Source organism: Bubalus kerabau, chromosome 2 (assembly GCF_029407905.1).
Source record: "Bubalus kerabau isolate K-KA32 ecotype Philippines breed swamp buffalo chromosome 2, PCC_UOA_SB_1v2, whole genome shotgun sequence".
Taxonomy (NCBI): domain Eukaryota; kingdom Metazoa; phylum Chordata; class Mammalia; order Artiodactyla; family Bovidae; genus Bubalus; species Bubalus kerabau.
In genome coordinates, this window is record NC_073625.1 from 8,498,943 (window position 1) to 8,516,154 (window position 17,212).

A 17,212-nucleotide genomic window follows, 5' to 3' on the forward strand; every position below is an offset into this window, starting at 1 on the left:
GGCCTGTCCATCCTCAGGAGTTTAACCTCTAATGCAATATCTGACATAGTGCCCTCCATGGAAGCTTCATGAATGGGAATGAGGGAATTGCTACAATTCTTGTGAACGACAGACAGCCTGGGTCCCGAGGATTAACTCTTCCCTCCCCCTGGGTGTCCAGGCAGCACCGAGGTCAGCGCTCGGCCGCCCCCTCCCGGGCCCCCAGGCCCCTGCAGTGAGAGCCCCCTTAAAAGCCCACATGCCCTGGGACCAGCCCTGACCTGCAGGGCAGGCAGAGGAGAAATCCAGCAAGAAAAGGCTACAGAATGGTACCAAAATTCCACTGGGGCCCAAACAAAAGATGGGTGTCCTAGAGGCCCCACTGGACCATTTTCTCTGTTTATGAAAACGTGTGTTACGAGGAATCCTAAGTCTTATAAGTGCAGGAATTCATTCGGTCCAGACTGGGACTCAACAGATGCATGTCGAGGTCGTGGCAAGGCCCCCAGGGATACATGCTTCCTCAGGGCGGCAGACACGCATCGAGTCACAGGTCCACCAATCCAGCCACGATCCCTGCAGATCAAGGGCCCACCCGGGAGGAAAAGGACAATGGGAGTCAGGGCTCCCCAGGTGGTGCTAGTGATAAAGAACCCACCTGCCAATGCAGGAGACAGAAGAGACTTGGGTTTGATCCCTGGGTGGGGAAGATCCCCTGGAGGAGGAGATGGCAACCCACTCTGGCGTTCTTGCCTGGGAAATAACTCGGACAGAGGAGGCTGGCGGGCTGCTGCACACAGGGTCGCAGAGTGTTGGACACGACTGAAGCGACTTAGCACACACGCATGCAGACAAGAAACAGACAGTGTCCCCTGGGACGCCTTACTCGCTGGTCAGCAGACCCGTCCCTAAAATCAACATTCATGAATGAAAGCTTCAGGAATGAGGTGGAGGCATCTTTTGACTGTGACGGCTCCAAGGCCAGAAACAGATACTTCCAGCAGCCCCACCCAGGGCACTCTCCCAAGTGGCTTCTATCAAGTCCCCACACGGCTGTCATTAAGCCTCGGTCACACAGTCACCTTATATACTTTTTTTTTTTTTTCCAACAGCTCTGAGATATCATTCACACACCATTCAACTCAGCCATGGAAAGCACACATGCTGATGGTCTGGGGTACATTCAGAGTAACGTGGCCAAAGCCACAGTCCGTTTTAGAGCGTGCTCACCAGGGCCTCCCTGGTGGTCCAGTGGCTGGGACTCGGTGCTCGTGGTGCGGGGGTGCCAAGGTTCGAACCCCAGTCGGGGGGTCTAGACCCCACATGCCGCAACTAACAGCTTTACATGCTGCATATTAAAGGTCCCGCACGCCACACCAAGACTGAAGATCTCTGTCCCACAACTAAGACCCAGAGCAGCTTCACTCAGTTCAATTCAGTCGCTCAGTCGTGTCTGACTCTGCGACCCCAAGGACTGCAGAACGCCAGGCCTCCCTGTCCATCACCAACTCCTGGAATTTACTCAAACTCATGTCCATTGAGTTGGTGATGCCATCCAACCATCTCATCCTCTGTCGTCCCCTTCTCTTCCAGCCTTCAATCTTTCCCATCATCAGGGTCTTTTCCAATGAGTCAGTTCTTCACATCAGGTGGCCAAAGTATTGGAGCTTCAGCTTTAGAATCAGTCCTTTCAGTGAATATTCAGGACTGATTTCCTTTAGGATGGACTGGTTGGATCTCATCGCAGTCCAAGGGACTAATTAGTTAATTATTTTAAAAGAGAACATACTCATCCCCTCCCAAAGACATCTCCACCCCCAGGCCCAGACAAGCACTCATCTACACGCTGCCTCTACAGATTTAGCCGTCTGGATACTTCACATAAAGAGGATTGTACAAGATGTGCTGTTTTGTGATGGCCCCCCGCCCAGCAGTATTTCGAAGGCTCACCCTCTGGCAGCCCATGCCTGCTCTGAGCCACACTCCCCGGCATCGCCCACGGCAGCAGGTGCTGACGGCCAGGCTCTGCCACTTTGTCCACTTACTGCGCTGTTAGAACCCCGATCTCTGGCCAGGATTCGGAGGTGCCCTTGAAGAAGAGCTGACCTCTTTCAAAAACTGGCAGTTCTGCTGCTCTTGAACCCACCAGGACAGCTGGACGAGCGACCCTGGATGGACGTCCAGTTAGCACTGCTTAAGAGTTAGGGTGTGTGTCCAGAGGCCACGATTTGTTTCATCAACGAACAACCAGACTGCGTTACATTGCACGAGACTTTCCACCCTTTGCATCGTGAACTTCCCGAATCCCCTGCTCTCAAAGTGATTCGAATCTGCTTTCAAGTTTCACTTCCCGTTAGGGTTCAGACTCGTTTTTTTACTCAGTTCTCTGGTAACTCCACCAACAGCCATTCTGATACGTGTCTAGAAGCTTGTTTGCAGGTGGGCGTGATCGCGCAGAAACCCGAGCTCCAGCAATGAGAGAAGGACGGCCACACTGCAGAGGGAGGTCAGGCAGCCGGGAGTGTCCGCTGAGCATGTGATGTTGAGACGGACGGTTGTTTTAAACAACCGTTCAGTAGAAGATACTGCAATTCATGGTTTGTTACTGCAGAACGTCTCCTCGAGTTTAAAAATCTGCACCTAGTTTAATATACACGACAGTGCATTCATTTTCTATCATTGCTACGAGAAACTGCCACCAGCTCGCTGGCTTAAAACAACACCAATTTACTTCCCGATGGTTCTGGAGGTTCAGAAGTCTGGCGAGGGTCTCACGGGACTGAAATCAAGCTGTTGGCAGCCATGTCGTCTTCAGAGGCCCTAGTGAAGAATGCCCTTCATGTCTGCCCTAGAAACTGGGGTCTGCCTGCAACCTGTGGCCCACGGCCCCTTCCTCCAGCTCCAGGCCAGCGGGGACCAGTGCAGCCTCTGCGGGTGCACTGCTGACGCCGCCTCTCCCGTCTCCCTCGTCACTCTCAGCGGCCCCTGTGCTTACACTGGGTCCACCCAGGTCGTCCAGGATGAGCTTCCCAACTAAGCTCAGCTGATCAGCAACGCTGATTCCCTCTGCAGTGCAACCTAACCTTCACAGGCTCAGGGGGTTAGGACGCAGACATTTGGGGAGGGGTCACTATTCTCCTGAGCATAAACAGTACGCTTCCTTCATGAAGATGACGGACAGGGCTTCTCTGGTGGACCAGTGGTTAAGGATCTGCCTTGCAATGTAGGGGACACCAGGTTCGATCCCTGGTCCCACAAGATCCCACATGCTGTGGAGCAACTAAGCCTGTGCACTGCAACTACTGAGCCCGTGCTCTAGAGCCCATGAGGCGCCTGTGCTCTGCAACAAGAAAAGCTACTGCAACGAGAAGCCCAGGCACCGCAATGAAGGGCAGCCCGTACTTGCTGCAACGAGAAAAGGCCAAGCAGCAGCAAAGACACAGCACAGCCAAAATAAGTAAGAAAATAAATGAATCTTAAAAAAAAATGACAGATAAGTCAAACCCAAAGGGTAGACGTTACGTGCCTTAGGAAATATTTTATAGAATCCGTCTGCATATACACTGGGTGACTGCAGATGGCTGTAATGTCCTGCCCAACACAAACACCGGAGCTCACACACAGCCGTCACCTGGCCCATCCCAGAATCCACTAATAGACCCTGATACTGAAGATTGATACTAAAGACTGATGAACAGTCAAACTCAACCTATAGAGTGAATTTTATGATGTGAACACGGAACACACTGTGGGGTTAAGTGGGCACAGGCCCCAACACTGAGTGGGCAGCTCAGCCTGGTCCTGCGGTGCCAGGGGAAACCCTGCCTTCCCAGGCCTGAGGGTCCCACACAAACACCTTTTACCCTGAGACCCTCTAGGAAGTACTCTAAAACATTCCCATCTTTCCACGATTAATCTTTCACTTGAAACAGAAACCCAGGTAGAAGGACCTTCTGTGGCTAAACACATACTTTCTCTGGAAAGCAAAATTCAATCAATCATGAACAGACTGTGAAGATGGTTTTGAAACTCTGGGGGTGTCTGTCCCCAAGTTGCAATGACATGCCAGGGCATGGATGACTGACTCTTTTTGGCCTGGAACCTCCCAGTCTCAGCTCAGTTCTCTGGAATCCCAGACTTGGCCCAAACCATCTCAGTACCCAACTCCTAGGAAGTTGGGACAAAATTTAAAAGCGGTATATCTGGAGAAAATGGAGAAAGGGGCCCAGGATGGTGTCTCCATCGAAGGCAGTTGATTACAAAGGTCCTTCAAGTCTCTACGATCTTATCGCCTTTTGCGGACAAAGGTGAGTGTACTCTGAAGAGGGGTCAGCGTGCGGGGGCAGGCTCCCCCAGACTCCTGGGACCCCTGGACAGCACTACAGGAGAAGCGAGCTGAAGGCCAGCCTTTGAAGGAGCCTCCGGCCTCCCTGGTAGCCTTTTTCTAATGGCTGGAGGGCCACGAACAGGAAGCCAAGGGGTCTGTCCACACCCTCGGGTCATGAAGTCACCTCCTGTTACCAAGGCAACCACTCAACAGGCCCCTGTGGTCTAAGAGGGGGGCTGGAAACACCTTCCGTGTTCCTTCTCGGATCTTCCCTCCCAGATGAGTGTTTCGGGAAGGAGGGCCCAGAGTCAGAAGGCTGATGTCAGCTGGCTGAACCCGCCCACTCCCTTCGCCTCCAGACCCACCCACAGGAGCTCGGAGGAAGCAGGTCAGATCACCGGTGATCCCTCGCGCCTCACCGGGTGAATGTGTGACCTTGAGCTCATCACCTAAGCCTCTGGGTCTTTATCCACAAGGTGGGGATGACTATACCCCTTCTGGTGCTGTCGGTAAAATGAGATGGAGCGTGGGCCCCTCAGGGGCTTGGAGCACGTTCCTACCTTCTCTCCCCACGCCACCTGCTGCCCCTGCCCCCCCACACTGCGTGCAGCCTGCGCTCTGTGCCAAGGCCCTTCAGGCGCGTCCAGCTCTGAGTGACCCCATCAACTGTGGCCTGCCAGGCTCCTCTGCCCACGGGATTCTCCAGGCAGGAATACCCCACCTCCCATCAAATCCTGCCTGAGGATCCTCCTATCACACCCGAGCACACAGGAGGTGGTATGGATAAGGCACCCATCACACCTGGTGATGACACCCTCGCTAAACAGGAGCCATAACGATTTCTGCATGAGCTGGTGCTTGTATTTACACCTATTTGATATGTTCCTGAGTAGTCATTTCACTTCCTCGACTAGAGCGTGAGTATAGTCAGGATCGTCAAAAAGATGGTCCCCTGATGGCTCAGGCCAGGGCTCAAAGCCTGTAAGATTTGAAGACACACAGACAGGCTACAGCGAGCGCAGTGTCGTCCAGTGAGGGGACAGGGAGAGCTGGCCCTACTTCTCGAGCGGTGACCAGCGTGTCCACAGGGATCAGGCAGCACTTTCCAGCCTTTCCCATCACAGCACAGAGGTTGTGACATTAGCAAGGCGCCCTGGGGCGTCTCACTCGTCTAAGACCCAGGCTCCCAGTGCTTATATCTGCAAGGCGCTCTGGAGGCTTTCAGCCCAGACAGGCTGACAGCAGAAGGGATCAGTATCTTCAGTTCAGTTCAGTCGCTCAGTAGTGTCCGACTCTTTACGACCCCACGACCCCATGAATCGCCGCACGCCAAGCCTCCCTGTCCATCACCAACTCCCGGAGTTCACTCAGACTCACGTCCATCAAGTCAGTGATGCCATCCAGCCATCTCACCTTCTGTCGTCCCCTTCTCCTCCTGCCCCCAATCCCTCCCAGCATCAGAGTCTTTGCCAATGAGTCAACTCTTCGCATGAGGTGGCCAAAGTACTGGAGTTTCAGCTTTAGCATCATTCCTTCCAAAGAAATCCCAGGGCTGATCTCCTTCAGAATGGACTGGTTGGATCTCCTTGCAGGCCAAGGGATTCTCAAGAGTCTTCTCCAACACCACAGTTCAAAAGCATCAATTCTTCGGTGCTCAGCCTTCTTCACAGTCCAACTCTCACATCCATACATGACCACAGGAAAAACCATAGCCTTGACTAGACGGACCTTTGTTGGCAAAGTAACGTCTCTGCTTTTGAATATGCTATCTAGGTTGGACATAACTTTCCTTCCAAGGAGTAAGCGTCTTTTAATTTCATGGCTGCAGTCACCATCTGCAGTGATTTTGGAGCCCAGAAAAATAAAGTCTGACACTGTTTCCACTGTTTCCCCATCTCTTTCCCATGAAGTGATGGGACCAGATGCCATGATCTTTGTTTTCTGAAAGTTGAGCTTTAAGCCAACTTTTTCACTCTCCACTTTCACTTTCATCAAGAGGCTTTGTAGTTCCTCTTCACTTTCTGCCATAAGGGTGGTGTCATCTGCATATCTGAGGTTATTGATATTTCTCCCGGCAATCTTGATTCCAGCTTGTGTTTCTTCCAGTCCAGCGTTTCTCATGATGTACTCTGCATATAAGTTAAATAAACAGAGTGACAATATACAGCCTTGACGAACTCCTTTTCCTATTTGGAACCAGTCTGTTGTTCCATGTCCAGTTCTAACCGTTGCTTCCTGACCTGAATACAGATTTCTCAAGAGGCAGATCAGGTGGTCTGGTATTCCCGTCTCTTTCAGAATTTCCCACAGTTTGTTGTGATCCACATAGTCAAAGGCTTTGGCATAGTCAATAAAGCAGAAGTAGATGTTTTTCTGGAACTCTCTTGCTTTTTCCATGATCCAGAGGATTTTGGCAATTTGATCTCTGGTTCCTCTGCCTTTTCTAAAACCAGCTTGAACATCAGGAATTTCATGGTTCACATATTGCTGAAGCCTGGCTTGGAGAATTTTGAGCATTACTTTACTAGCATGTGAGATGACTGCAATTGAGCGGTAGTTTGAGCATTCTTTGGCATTGCATTCTTTGGGATCAGAATGAAAACTGACCTTTTCCAGTCCTGTAGCCACTGCTGAGTTTTCCAAATTTGCTGGCATATTGAGTGCAGCACTTTCACATCATCTTCCAGGATTTGAAATAGCTTAACTGGAATTCCATCACCTCCACTAGCTTTGTTCATAGTGATGCTTTCTAAGGTCCACTTGACTTCACATTCCAGGATGTATGGCTCTAGGTCAGTGGTCACACCATTGTGATTATCTGGGACGTGAAGATCTTTTTTGTACAGTTCTTCTGTGTATTCTTGTCATCTCTTCTTGATATCTTCTGCTTCCGTTAGGTCCATACCATTTCTGTCCTTTATCGAGCCCATCTTTTTGCATGAAATGTTCCCTTGGTATCTCTAATTTTCTTGAAGAGATCTCTAGTCTTTTCCATTCTGTTGTTTTCCTCTATTTCTTTGCATTGATCGCCGAGGAAGGCTTTCTTATCTCTCCTTGCTATTCTTTGGAACTCTGTATTCAGATGCTTATATCTTTCCTCTTCTCCTTTGCTTTTCGCTTCTCTTCCTTTCACAGCTATTTGTAAGGCCTCCCCAGACAGCCATTTTGCTTTTTTGCATTTCTTTTTCATGGGGATGGTCTTGATCCCTGTCTCCTGTACAATGTCATGAACCTCATTCCATAGTTCATCAGGCACTCTATCTATCAGATCTAGGCCCTTAAATCTATTTCTCACTTCCACTGTATAATCATAAGGGATTTGATTTAGGTCATACCTGAATGGTCTAATGGTTTTCCCTACTTTCTTCAATTTAAGTCTGAATTTGGTAATAAGGAGTTCATGATCTGAGCCACAGGCAGCTCCTGGTCTTGTTTTTGCTGACTGTATAGAGCTTCTCCATCTTTGACTGCAAAGAATATAATCAATCTGATTTCGGTGTTGACCATCTGGTGATGTTAGCTTCTTCCAAATCCACGTGGGAGGCTGTGGCGCAAAGCCCCAAAGCTGCCCACATCAGAGCCAGGACCCAAGCCCGGGTCCGTGTGATGCAAGCTCTGTCCTGGAAGGGGTTGCAGCTGAGGTCACTGAGGTCACCTCATCTTCTCCTTCTCCCTTTGTGTCTAACAAAACATCCTATTGAAAATGCAAGCCCTCCTAGACAGTACTTGAGCTGAAGATTTAAGAGAGTATCCACACAGCAAGGACTGTCGAAGCCCACGCATGCTTGGTAAGAAAAGCAAAAAACACTCAGGGAGGCGGGTGGGGTCATTTGTTCCACTGCCCTTCCTCCCTCAGAGATACTCGTTTTCGGCGTCTCTGCTTAGCAAGGAAGACCTACATATTTTGTCATCCAAAGCGGGGGTTTTCACTATAGTGCTTCAAAACAGTTTAGACTGACGGTGGACAAAACTGAGCCTTCCCAGGAGTGTCCTTGACCTTGGATCCCCACCTTGGAGAAGCCAGTGGACGAGGCGTGAGGCTGGGATTCAAAGAGGAACAGGTTCAGAAGATTCCGGCTCCTTTACCTACTAGCTCAGCCTCTCTGGGAAGGAGTTAACCTCCCTACACTTCAGTTTCCTCGGATATGAAATGGGAGTAAGAACAACAGTACTCCTGCTGGGGGCTGCCGTGCCGACTGGAGACAAAGCAGGTGAAACGTCTCACCCACGCGGGCGTGCGGTGCGTTCTCCACAAATGTGGGTCTGATCATTAGGTGTCTCTCATCCGAATGAGGGTGCCGATGCTTGGGCTCTCTCATGTGACTCCTCCTCTGAGGAAGCAGAAGTATTCTCTCTTATGGACAAGGCACGTGGAGTGTTAGGAAAACATGCATGGCTGTCACGTCCGGTAGAATCTGTGACTCTGCCCGACTGGAGTTACATAGCCACCCCTTTCTCCTGGGTGCCTTCCTCCAGAGGCTCGGAACGCAAGGGGGTCTCCCAGAGAACACGCAGCTCATGTTCTGATCATGGACACTAATGAAAGACCCTCCCCTGCGTACCCAGAGCAGCCCAGGGATTTCCCCGACGGTGGGAACAGCCCGGGAGGACCTGGACCACTTCCTGAACTAAGCCAGGTCATGGCCAAGTGCTCACCACACACCAGCGAACACTGGATGCCTCCCCCCAACCCCTCACGTCCACCCCACCCCTACCTCCTGCCACTTGTCACCCTGAAAACAGCTCTTAAATCTGCCCGCCTCCACAACCATCAGCCCCGTCCAGTCTCACGCCTGGAGTACTCCAGAAACCTCATAACTGGTCTCTCCAGTGGACAAGGCAGGGCCAGCAGGGTCCCAGTACCACACCCCAAGAGCTGATGGGTAATATCCAGGAATTTGGTGAGAAAGGTGGTCAAGCCGCCAGTGGTTTGAAATAAGCCAGGTAGGAGTTGTTACCTGGTAGAAATCAGGATGTCTTTGGGGAGAGCTGACTGCCCCGCCCAGCACTGCCTGGGCCCCTTCCCATGTGTCCCCCCCGCCCACCAAAGCAGGGCTCCCGGCAGCAGCACCCACCTTCTGCACATTAGCCTCCCTTGCACCCGGCTCCCCTGTCAGCCCACTTGCTCACACCCGCTGGCCAGGGCCCACCCTTGGCAGGGGCTCTGAACAGGCCGCCCCCTCAGCCTGGACCCTCTTCCCACCCTCCCCACCCGGCCAGTGCCCACCAACCCTCAGGTTCCTTGTTCCTCCCGCCTGGCGATGCCTCCTGGGGCAGCCTTCCCAACCCCCAATGTAAGGTCTCAGCGCCCTGGGGGTTCCTCTCCCAGGCTGTGATGACCATAGTTGGGAGCTTACGTTTATAATACTTGATTAGCGGTGCTTTCCTTTTTCCAAAAAGGCCTTCATCAAACAGTGGCTGACTCCTGGGCACCCAATACACGCACAACATAGAGTTTCTGTGAGGGAACTGGAAGAGGCCCAAATGCAGACAGGGTCCGGGCTGACGGGAGCCCTCCTCCGCAGATACACGGGCTGCAAGGGAGGCTGAGGAACTCAGGGAGAACTGACCCCAGACTCCGCCGGGTGGGCCTCGCTGACTGACCTGCTGGAGCCCAGAGGGCAGAGGCAGGGAGGGCAGGGGCCCCAGATGGCAGAAGGAGAGCTTGGCTTTCGGTTTTTTTGTTAAATAAGGTTTTTGAACAGGAGAAGAAACTTGAAATAGAAGACACAAACACATTCTCTCTCCCTCGGGCTCACAGCTAGAAAGCCAGAAACAGCCTCCATCTGACAACTGTACCCCAAGCCCAGAGAGCACACGGGGGCCCCCGGGGGTGGAGACAGCAGACAGTGGACCATCCTGACAGAACTCTCTCTCAAGGAAGCTGAGATGTGGCTGCAGTGGAATGCGGGCTGGAGCCAAGACTCTGAAGGCCCCGGCCCAGGTCTGTGTGGGGCTGAGCAAGGAGCTGAGCTCCGGGAGTTGGTGATGGACAGGGAGGCCCGGTGTGCTGCAGTCCATGGGGTCACAAAGAGTCGGACACGACTGAGTGACTGAATTGAATTGGGGAAGGAGCTAGCTCTTCCGTCCTGATGCCAGGGCTCTGTTGCACCTCCCTTGTACCCCAGCCACGGAGTTTCCTGGAATCAGGAATTTCCCGGGTGACTTTGAGTAACTACCACCTGCAGGACTGTCCTCTGGCCCCCACGTTCCTCCAGGGGTTGCTCCACCCATTCAGAGCTCCACATCTTCCAGCTGATAGGGGAGGCTGGGGGTCTGAGATGACCTCTGCTGTGACTGGTCAGAGGCCGGGATGACTCTCCCTGCTGGCTGCAGCCAGGCTCCTGGGAATCCACCATCTCTTCAAGTCCAGAAAGATGCTGGAGGTCCTTCATTAAAAAGTGGGTACCTTCCCTCAAGGGCTTCAGTGTGTCTGAATTTTGGGTCAAGAAGCTAGTATTAGCTATAGGGTAAGTGAGGGTTCCCCCAAGCAGAGATCTCCAAACTGGGTATAGGCAGGGGTTACTCAAAACAGGAATCAAAAAAAAACACACAGGAAATGAAGCTTTCCTGCTATTAACCATGCAGCACCATGCTCAGAGGATCTGTCAGGTCGCGCGCCACTTCTAATACTCGGGGGATCCCGAGGACAATGGGATTTCCACCAGCAGGGGCAGACAGGGGCCGGTGGGGACAGGCCAGAGGCTCCGAGCGCCCCACTTACGTAGAATTACGGACAGTATCATCCAATTTTAATACGTTCAGTTCAGCCACTCAGTCATGCCCAACAATTTGCAACCCCACGGACTGCAGCATGCCAGGGTTCCCTGTCCATCACCAACTCCCAGAGTTTACTCAACGTCATGTCCATTGAGTCGGTGATGCCATCCAACCATCTCATCCTCTGGTATCCCCTTCTCCTCCTGCCTTCAATCTTTCCCAGCATAAGGGTCTTTTCCAGTGAGTCAGTTCTTTGCATCAGGTGGCCAAAGTATTGGAATTTCAGCTTCAGGATCGGTCCTTCCAATGAACATTCAGGACTGATCTCCTTTAGGATGGACCGGTTGGATCTCCTTTAAGTCCAAGGGACTCTCAAGAGTCTTCTCCAACACCCAGTCCAAAAACATCAGTTCTTTGGCAGTCAGCTTTCTTTACGGTCCAACTCTCACATCCATACATGGCTACTGGAAAAACCATAGCTTTGACTAGACGGACCTTTGTTGGCAAAGTAATGTCTCTGCTTTTGAATATGCTATCTAGGTTGGTCATAACTTCTCTTCCAAAGGAGCAAGCATCTTTTAATATCATGGCTAAAGTCACCATCTTCAGTGATTTTGAAGCCCCCCAAAATAAAGTCTGACACTGTTTCTGCTGTTTCCCCATCTATTTGCCATGAAGTGATGGGACTGGATGCCATAATCTTCATTTTCTGAATGTTGGGCTTTAAGGCAACTTTTTCACTCTCCTCTTTCACTTTCATCAACAGGCTTTTTAGTTCTTCTTCGCTGCCATAAAGGTGTTGTCATTTGCATATCTGAGGTTATTGATATTTCTCCCAGCAATCTAGATTCCAGCTTGTGATTCATCCAGCCCAGCGTTTCTCATGATGTACTCTGCATATCAGTTAAATAAGCAGGGTGACAATATACAGCCTTGACGTACTCCCCTCTGGATTTGGAACCAGTCTGTTGTTCCATGTCCAGTTCTAACTGTTGCTTCCTGATCTGCATACAGATTTCTCAGGAGGCAGGTCAGGTGGTATGGTATTCCCATCTCTTGAAGAATTTTCCACAGTTTATTGTGATCCACACAGTCAAAGGCTTTGGCATAATCAATAAAGCAGAAGTAGATGTTTTTCTGGAACTCTCTTGCTTTTTCGATGATCCAGTGGATGTTGGCAATTTGATCTCAGGTTCCTCTGCCTTTTCTAAATCCAGCTTGAACATCTGCAAGTTCATGGTTCATGTACTGATGAAGCCTGACTTGGAGGATTTTGAGCATTATTTTGTTAGTGTGTGAGATGAGTGTAGTTGTGCAGTAGTTTGAACATTCTTTGGCATTGCCTTTCTTTGCGATTGGAATGAAAAGTGACTTTTTCCAGTCCTGTGGCCACTGCTGAGTTTTCCAAATTTGCTGGCATATTGAGTGCAGCACTTTCACAGCATCTTCTTTTAGGATTTGAAACAGCTCAACTGGAATTCCATCACCTCCACTAGCTTTGTTCGTAGTGATGCTTCCTAAGGCCCACTTGACTTTGCAATCCAGGATTTTAATAAAAGGACTCTCATAAAATGGATGAGTGACTTAAAGAGATTCTTGTGGAGAATTTCAGTGCATGTAACACCAGGGCAAACAGGAATATGGAAGCCCTAATGCTTGTGGGGTGAAAAATTCATGTGTCAAAGACATTAAGAGAACAATGAGGATCTATGAGATGTAAAATCAGCCCAAAGAATTCAAAATTATAAAAATTACTTGAAACGTGCATGTTCACCCACCATCCTGAATGATAATTCTCATTTTCGTGTGCCTCTGTATAACTCTCGCTGTGAGATATTGCAAACAACACTGGGAAGACACCAGGACTGGTAAGTATTTAAAATGTTTTTTAAATTGACTTTTAAAACATTTAAAAATGTTTTATTATTTTCACACTTCAGATTTTTCTAAAGTGTGAAAACATGTTTGCATGTTTCATAACATCTAATACATTCAGTTCAGTTCAGTTCAGTCGCTCAGTCGTGTCCGACTCTTCGCGACCCCATGAACTGCACCACGCCAGGCCTCCCTGTCCATTACCAGCTCCCGGCGTTCACCCAAACTCATGTCCATCGAGTCGGTGATGCCATCCAGCCATCTCATCCTCTGTCGTCCCCTTCTCCTCCTGCCCCCAATCCCTCCCAGCATCAGAGTCTTTTCCAATGAGTCAACTACACAATATATTAGTAGGTGATAATATTAGGTTAGCAAAGATTTGTAATTTTTAAAATATATATTTGAAGTTGAAAACTTTTTTTTTTTTTTACTATTTATTTAGGTGACATAGTCAGTAAAGCTTGGAGACCACTAACCTAGAGTCAGCTTAGGGGACCTGAGGCTGCCTTCCCAGGCCCTTTCTCTCCCAAGAAGCCCACCCAGGGCCAAGGTGAGCCCCATTCACAGGGTGGGTGGGGGGATGAGACTTAGTCTGCACCCTCTAACCCTGCCGGCCCCTCCCCCGCCCCCGGCTCCTCCCAGCAGCACAGAGCCTACCTGATTGTGCCATCGGATGACGTTCCCAAATCCCCCTGTCCCAAGCCGCTCTTTCATTTCCCAGGCCCCACATGTCTGGGTTGGCAGGGAAGGTGACCAGCTCATACTGAAGTCCTGCTAACGCTGCAAGCAATGTGGGGGGCGGGGGGGACAAAAGGTGATGGTTAAGGAAAAGTGGGAAGATGGACAAGGTTAAGAGATGCCACAGCGCTTCGATGGGAAAGAAAAATCGGAACTGATTTTTCATCTCCGTACATAAAAGCAGGTGGCTGGGTCTGGTTTTCGTTTGGGGAGCAAAGTCTTGTCTTTCGCAGCCCCCCACCCACCCCACCCCGAAGCTGTATGGAAGCACCAGGGGGTGGCGTGGGGGTCCCGCCCAGGACAGAACGCCCCCGCGCCCAGGACCTGCCAGGGGATCCCCGGGCTGCGCCCCGTGGCCCCGACGAATCACCGCCGCGTCCCGGGCCCCCGCCCGGCACCACTCCGCCGGGGCCTCCCAGCCCTCCCCGCCCGGGAAGCCCCGGACTCGGGGCCGGTCACGCGCGTCTCTGGGAGCCTTGGAGACGGGGGGGCGGGTGACACCGGGGGCGCCCGCCCGAGGCACTCACCTGGCGGCGGGGCGCGGGCGCCGCCCCGAAGACATGAACGCGCGGGGCCCTCAGAGCCGCCAGACAGGCGCCACTTCCTCAAACACTTCCTGCTCTGACGTCACGGGGCACGTGGGTCGCGGCCTTAAAGGGGCCGCCGGCCCAGCCTTCCCCACCGCCCCTCCTCGCCCGGTGACCAACCCTGGGGAAAACGGCCCCGTGCGCTTTAACGGTGCGACTTCTACCTGAGCGCTTTCTGAGACGGGGAAGATGGGGATTTCCTCATCTGCCCCCCACCCCCGCCCCGGGGTCAGCCTGACCAGGCTTCCTAGAGTTTGAAGTAGGGGAATTTCCCGCTCCTCCCCCACCTCCACCCCGCTCCCCCCTCCCCCCCAGGATGGATTTAGGGACGGTTTACAAGAATTACCCTGGGCCTGTAACTTTTCCGGCTGTAATCCCTCACCTGGTCTGGAAACTCCTGGGCTCAGATCGAGAATGATAAATCACACCTGTAGTCCCTAGGCGTGACAACCTCCTCTTCCCCCTTAAAAAAATTAAGAAAAGGGGGGGAGAATCTAATACTGTAACTCAAAACTACAGGTTCAGCCCCAGTTACGGGCGGAAATTGTGAGACTAGCTCTCAGCCTGTTAATCCTTCATCTCCTACCTCCTTGGCATCATGATTTGAGTTTATTATTGAGTTTCTCAGTTCGAGGGCAACATATTAGCAGACAAAGATTGTGTGTGTGTGGGTGTGTGGGTGTGTGTATTATTACTCAAGCAGGGATAAAGTATCAAAGGCAATCTGAAGATAATAGCTCACTTTACAGAGTGATAGAGTGCTTAATAAGTCAGTTCAGTTCAGTCCTGTCCAACTCTGTGACCCCATGGACTGCAGGACGCTAGACTTCCCTGTTCATCACCAATTCCCGGAGCTTGCTCAAACTCACTTCCATCGAGTCAGTGATGCCATCCATCTCATCCTCTGTCATCCCCTTCTCCTGCCTTCAATCTTTCCCAGCATCTGGGTCTTTTCCAGTGAGTCAGTTCTTCACATCAGGTGGCCAAAGTATTGGAGCTTCAGCTTCAACCATCAGTCCTTCCAATGAATATTCAGGACTGACCTCCTTTAGGATGGACTGGTTGGATCTCCTTGCAGTCCAAGGGACTCTCAAGAGTCTTCTCCAACACCACAGTTCAAAAGCATCAATTCTTCAGTGCTCAGCTTTCTTTACGGTCCAACTCTCACATCCGTACATGACTACTGGAAAAACCATAGTCGTGACTGCTGCTGCTGCTACTGCTAAGTCACTTCAGTCATGTCTGACTCTGTGCAACCCCAGAGACGGCGGCCCACCAGGCTCCCCTGTCCCTGGGATTCTCCAGGCAAGAACACTGGAGTAGGTTGCCATTTCCTTCTCCAATGCATGAAAGTGAAAAGTGAAAGTGAAGTTGCTCAGTCGTGTCCGTCTCCTAGCGACCCCATGGACTGCAGCCTACCAGGCTCCTCCGTCCATGGGATTTGCCAGGCAAGAGGACTGGAGTGGGTTGCCATTGCCTTCTCTGATAGTCTTGACTAGACTGACCTTTGTAAGAGCCTGATACTAAATCTGTACTTAGGTTTCCTCATCCAGTCCTCAAGGCCACCCTACAAATTGAACAGTACTGCATTATTATTATCTCCATTTTACAGATGAGAAGACTGAAGCCCAGAGAGAAAGTCTTCATCCCAAAGTCACAGGCTTTTAAGTGGATAATGATCTGATGTTCAAACCCCAGAAGCTGTTTTTGAGTGCAAGGTTTTAATATGTAGCTAAAAATAGCATACTAGTAAGTTCAGAAGGATTTTAAATCCAGGTACTGCTGTTGACTACCTCTGGGACTTTAGGTACTCAGGTACCTAAAGACTTTAGGTACTTCAAGTTACTCAGACCACTCCAAGCAGCCCGTTGCTCTTTAAAATGTAGGCAGCATTGATGGATGCACTTGGAGGGCGTTATGCTTAGTGAAATACATCAGACAGAGAAAGGCAGATAGAGTATGATATCACTTATATGAGGAATCTAAAAAAATACAACAAACTAGTGAATATAACAAAAAAGCAGCAGAATCACAGATACAGAGAACAAACTCGTGTTTAGCAGTAGGAAGGAGGAAGACGGGAGGGACATGATAGGGGTAGAATTAACAAACTACTATGTAGAGGATAAATAAGTTATGAGGATACATTGTATAGCATGGGGAATATATCTAATATTTTGTAATAACTATGAAAAAAGTGAAAGTCAGTCATGTCCAACTCTTAGTGACCCCTTGGACTATACAGTCCATGGAATTCCCCAGGCCAGAATACTGGAGTGGGTAGCCTTTCCCTTCTTCAGGGGATCTTCCCAACCCAAGGATCGAATCTAGGTCTCCCACGTTGCCCGCAGATTCTTTACCAGCTGAGCCACAAGGGAAGCCCAAGAATACTGGAGTGGGTAGCCTATCCTTTCTCCAGTGGATCTTCCTGACCCAGGAGTCAAATCAGGGTCTCCTGCCGTACAGGTGGATTCTTTACCAACTGAGCTAGAGTATAATAAAAAAATCACTATGTTGTGTACCTGAAACTAACATTGTAAATCAACTATGGTGCTTGGTGCTAAGTTGCTTCTGTCATGTCTGACTCTGCGCCCCCATGGACTGTACCCCGCCAGGCTCCTCTGTCCGTGGGATTCTCCAGGCAAGAATACTGGAGTGGATTGCCATGCCCTCCTCCAGGGCATCTTTCAGAGCCAGGGATCGAACCTACATTTCCCGTGGCTCCTGCATTGCAGGCAGATTCTTCACTGCTGAGCCACTGGGAAGCCCCCAGATCAACTATACCTCGATTTTTAAACATGTAGACAGCATAATGTTGAATTGCATGAAATTATCATTTTTTTTTTTAATGAAATGAAACCAGTTGAAACGTCAGCAACGAAGATTAGCAGTTTTATGTGGTTCAGCCTGAAAACAACAGAGGGCACAAGTCAGAGATGGGAGGGGCTGGGGAGCTTGTTATGAAGGACAGATGATGAGATGGTAA

General features: G+C 50.6%; 1 protein-coding gene across 4 annotated transcripts in view; it reads right to left on the bottom strand.

Annotated features, from left to right (window-relative positions):
• Positions 1 to 14,296, bottom strand: part of IKBKB (inhibitor of nuclear factor kappa B kinase subunit beta) — a 54,125-nt gene extending 39,829 nt beyond the window's left edge. For 3 of the 4 annotated variants that reach the window (XM_055567000.1, XM_055566999.1, XM_055566998.1), the window contains exons 1-2: positions 14,167 to 14,296; positions 13,559 to 13,681 (exon numbers count right to left, since the gene is read on the bottom strand). In XM_055567000.1, coding sequence (XP_055422975.1) covers positions 13,559 to 13,663 — 105 coding nt within the window. In that variant the 5' untranslated portion in view covers positions 13,664 to 13,681; positions 14,167 to 14,296. The remainder of the gene's footprint in view (positions 1 to 13,558; positions 13,682 to 14,166) is intronic. The other variant, XM_055567001.1, reaches the window with a different exon arrangement.
• Between the last annotated feature and the right edge of the window lie 2,916 nt (positions 14,297 to 17,212).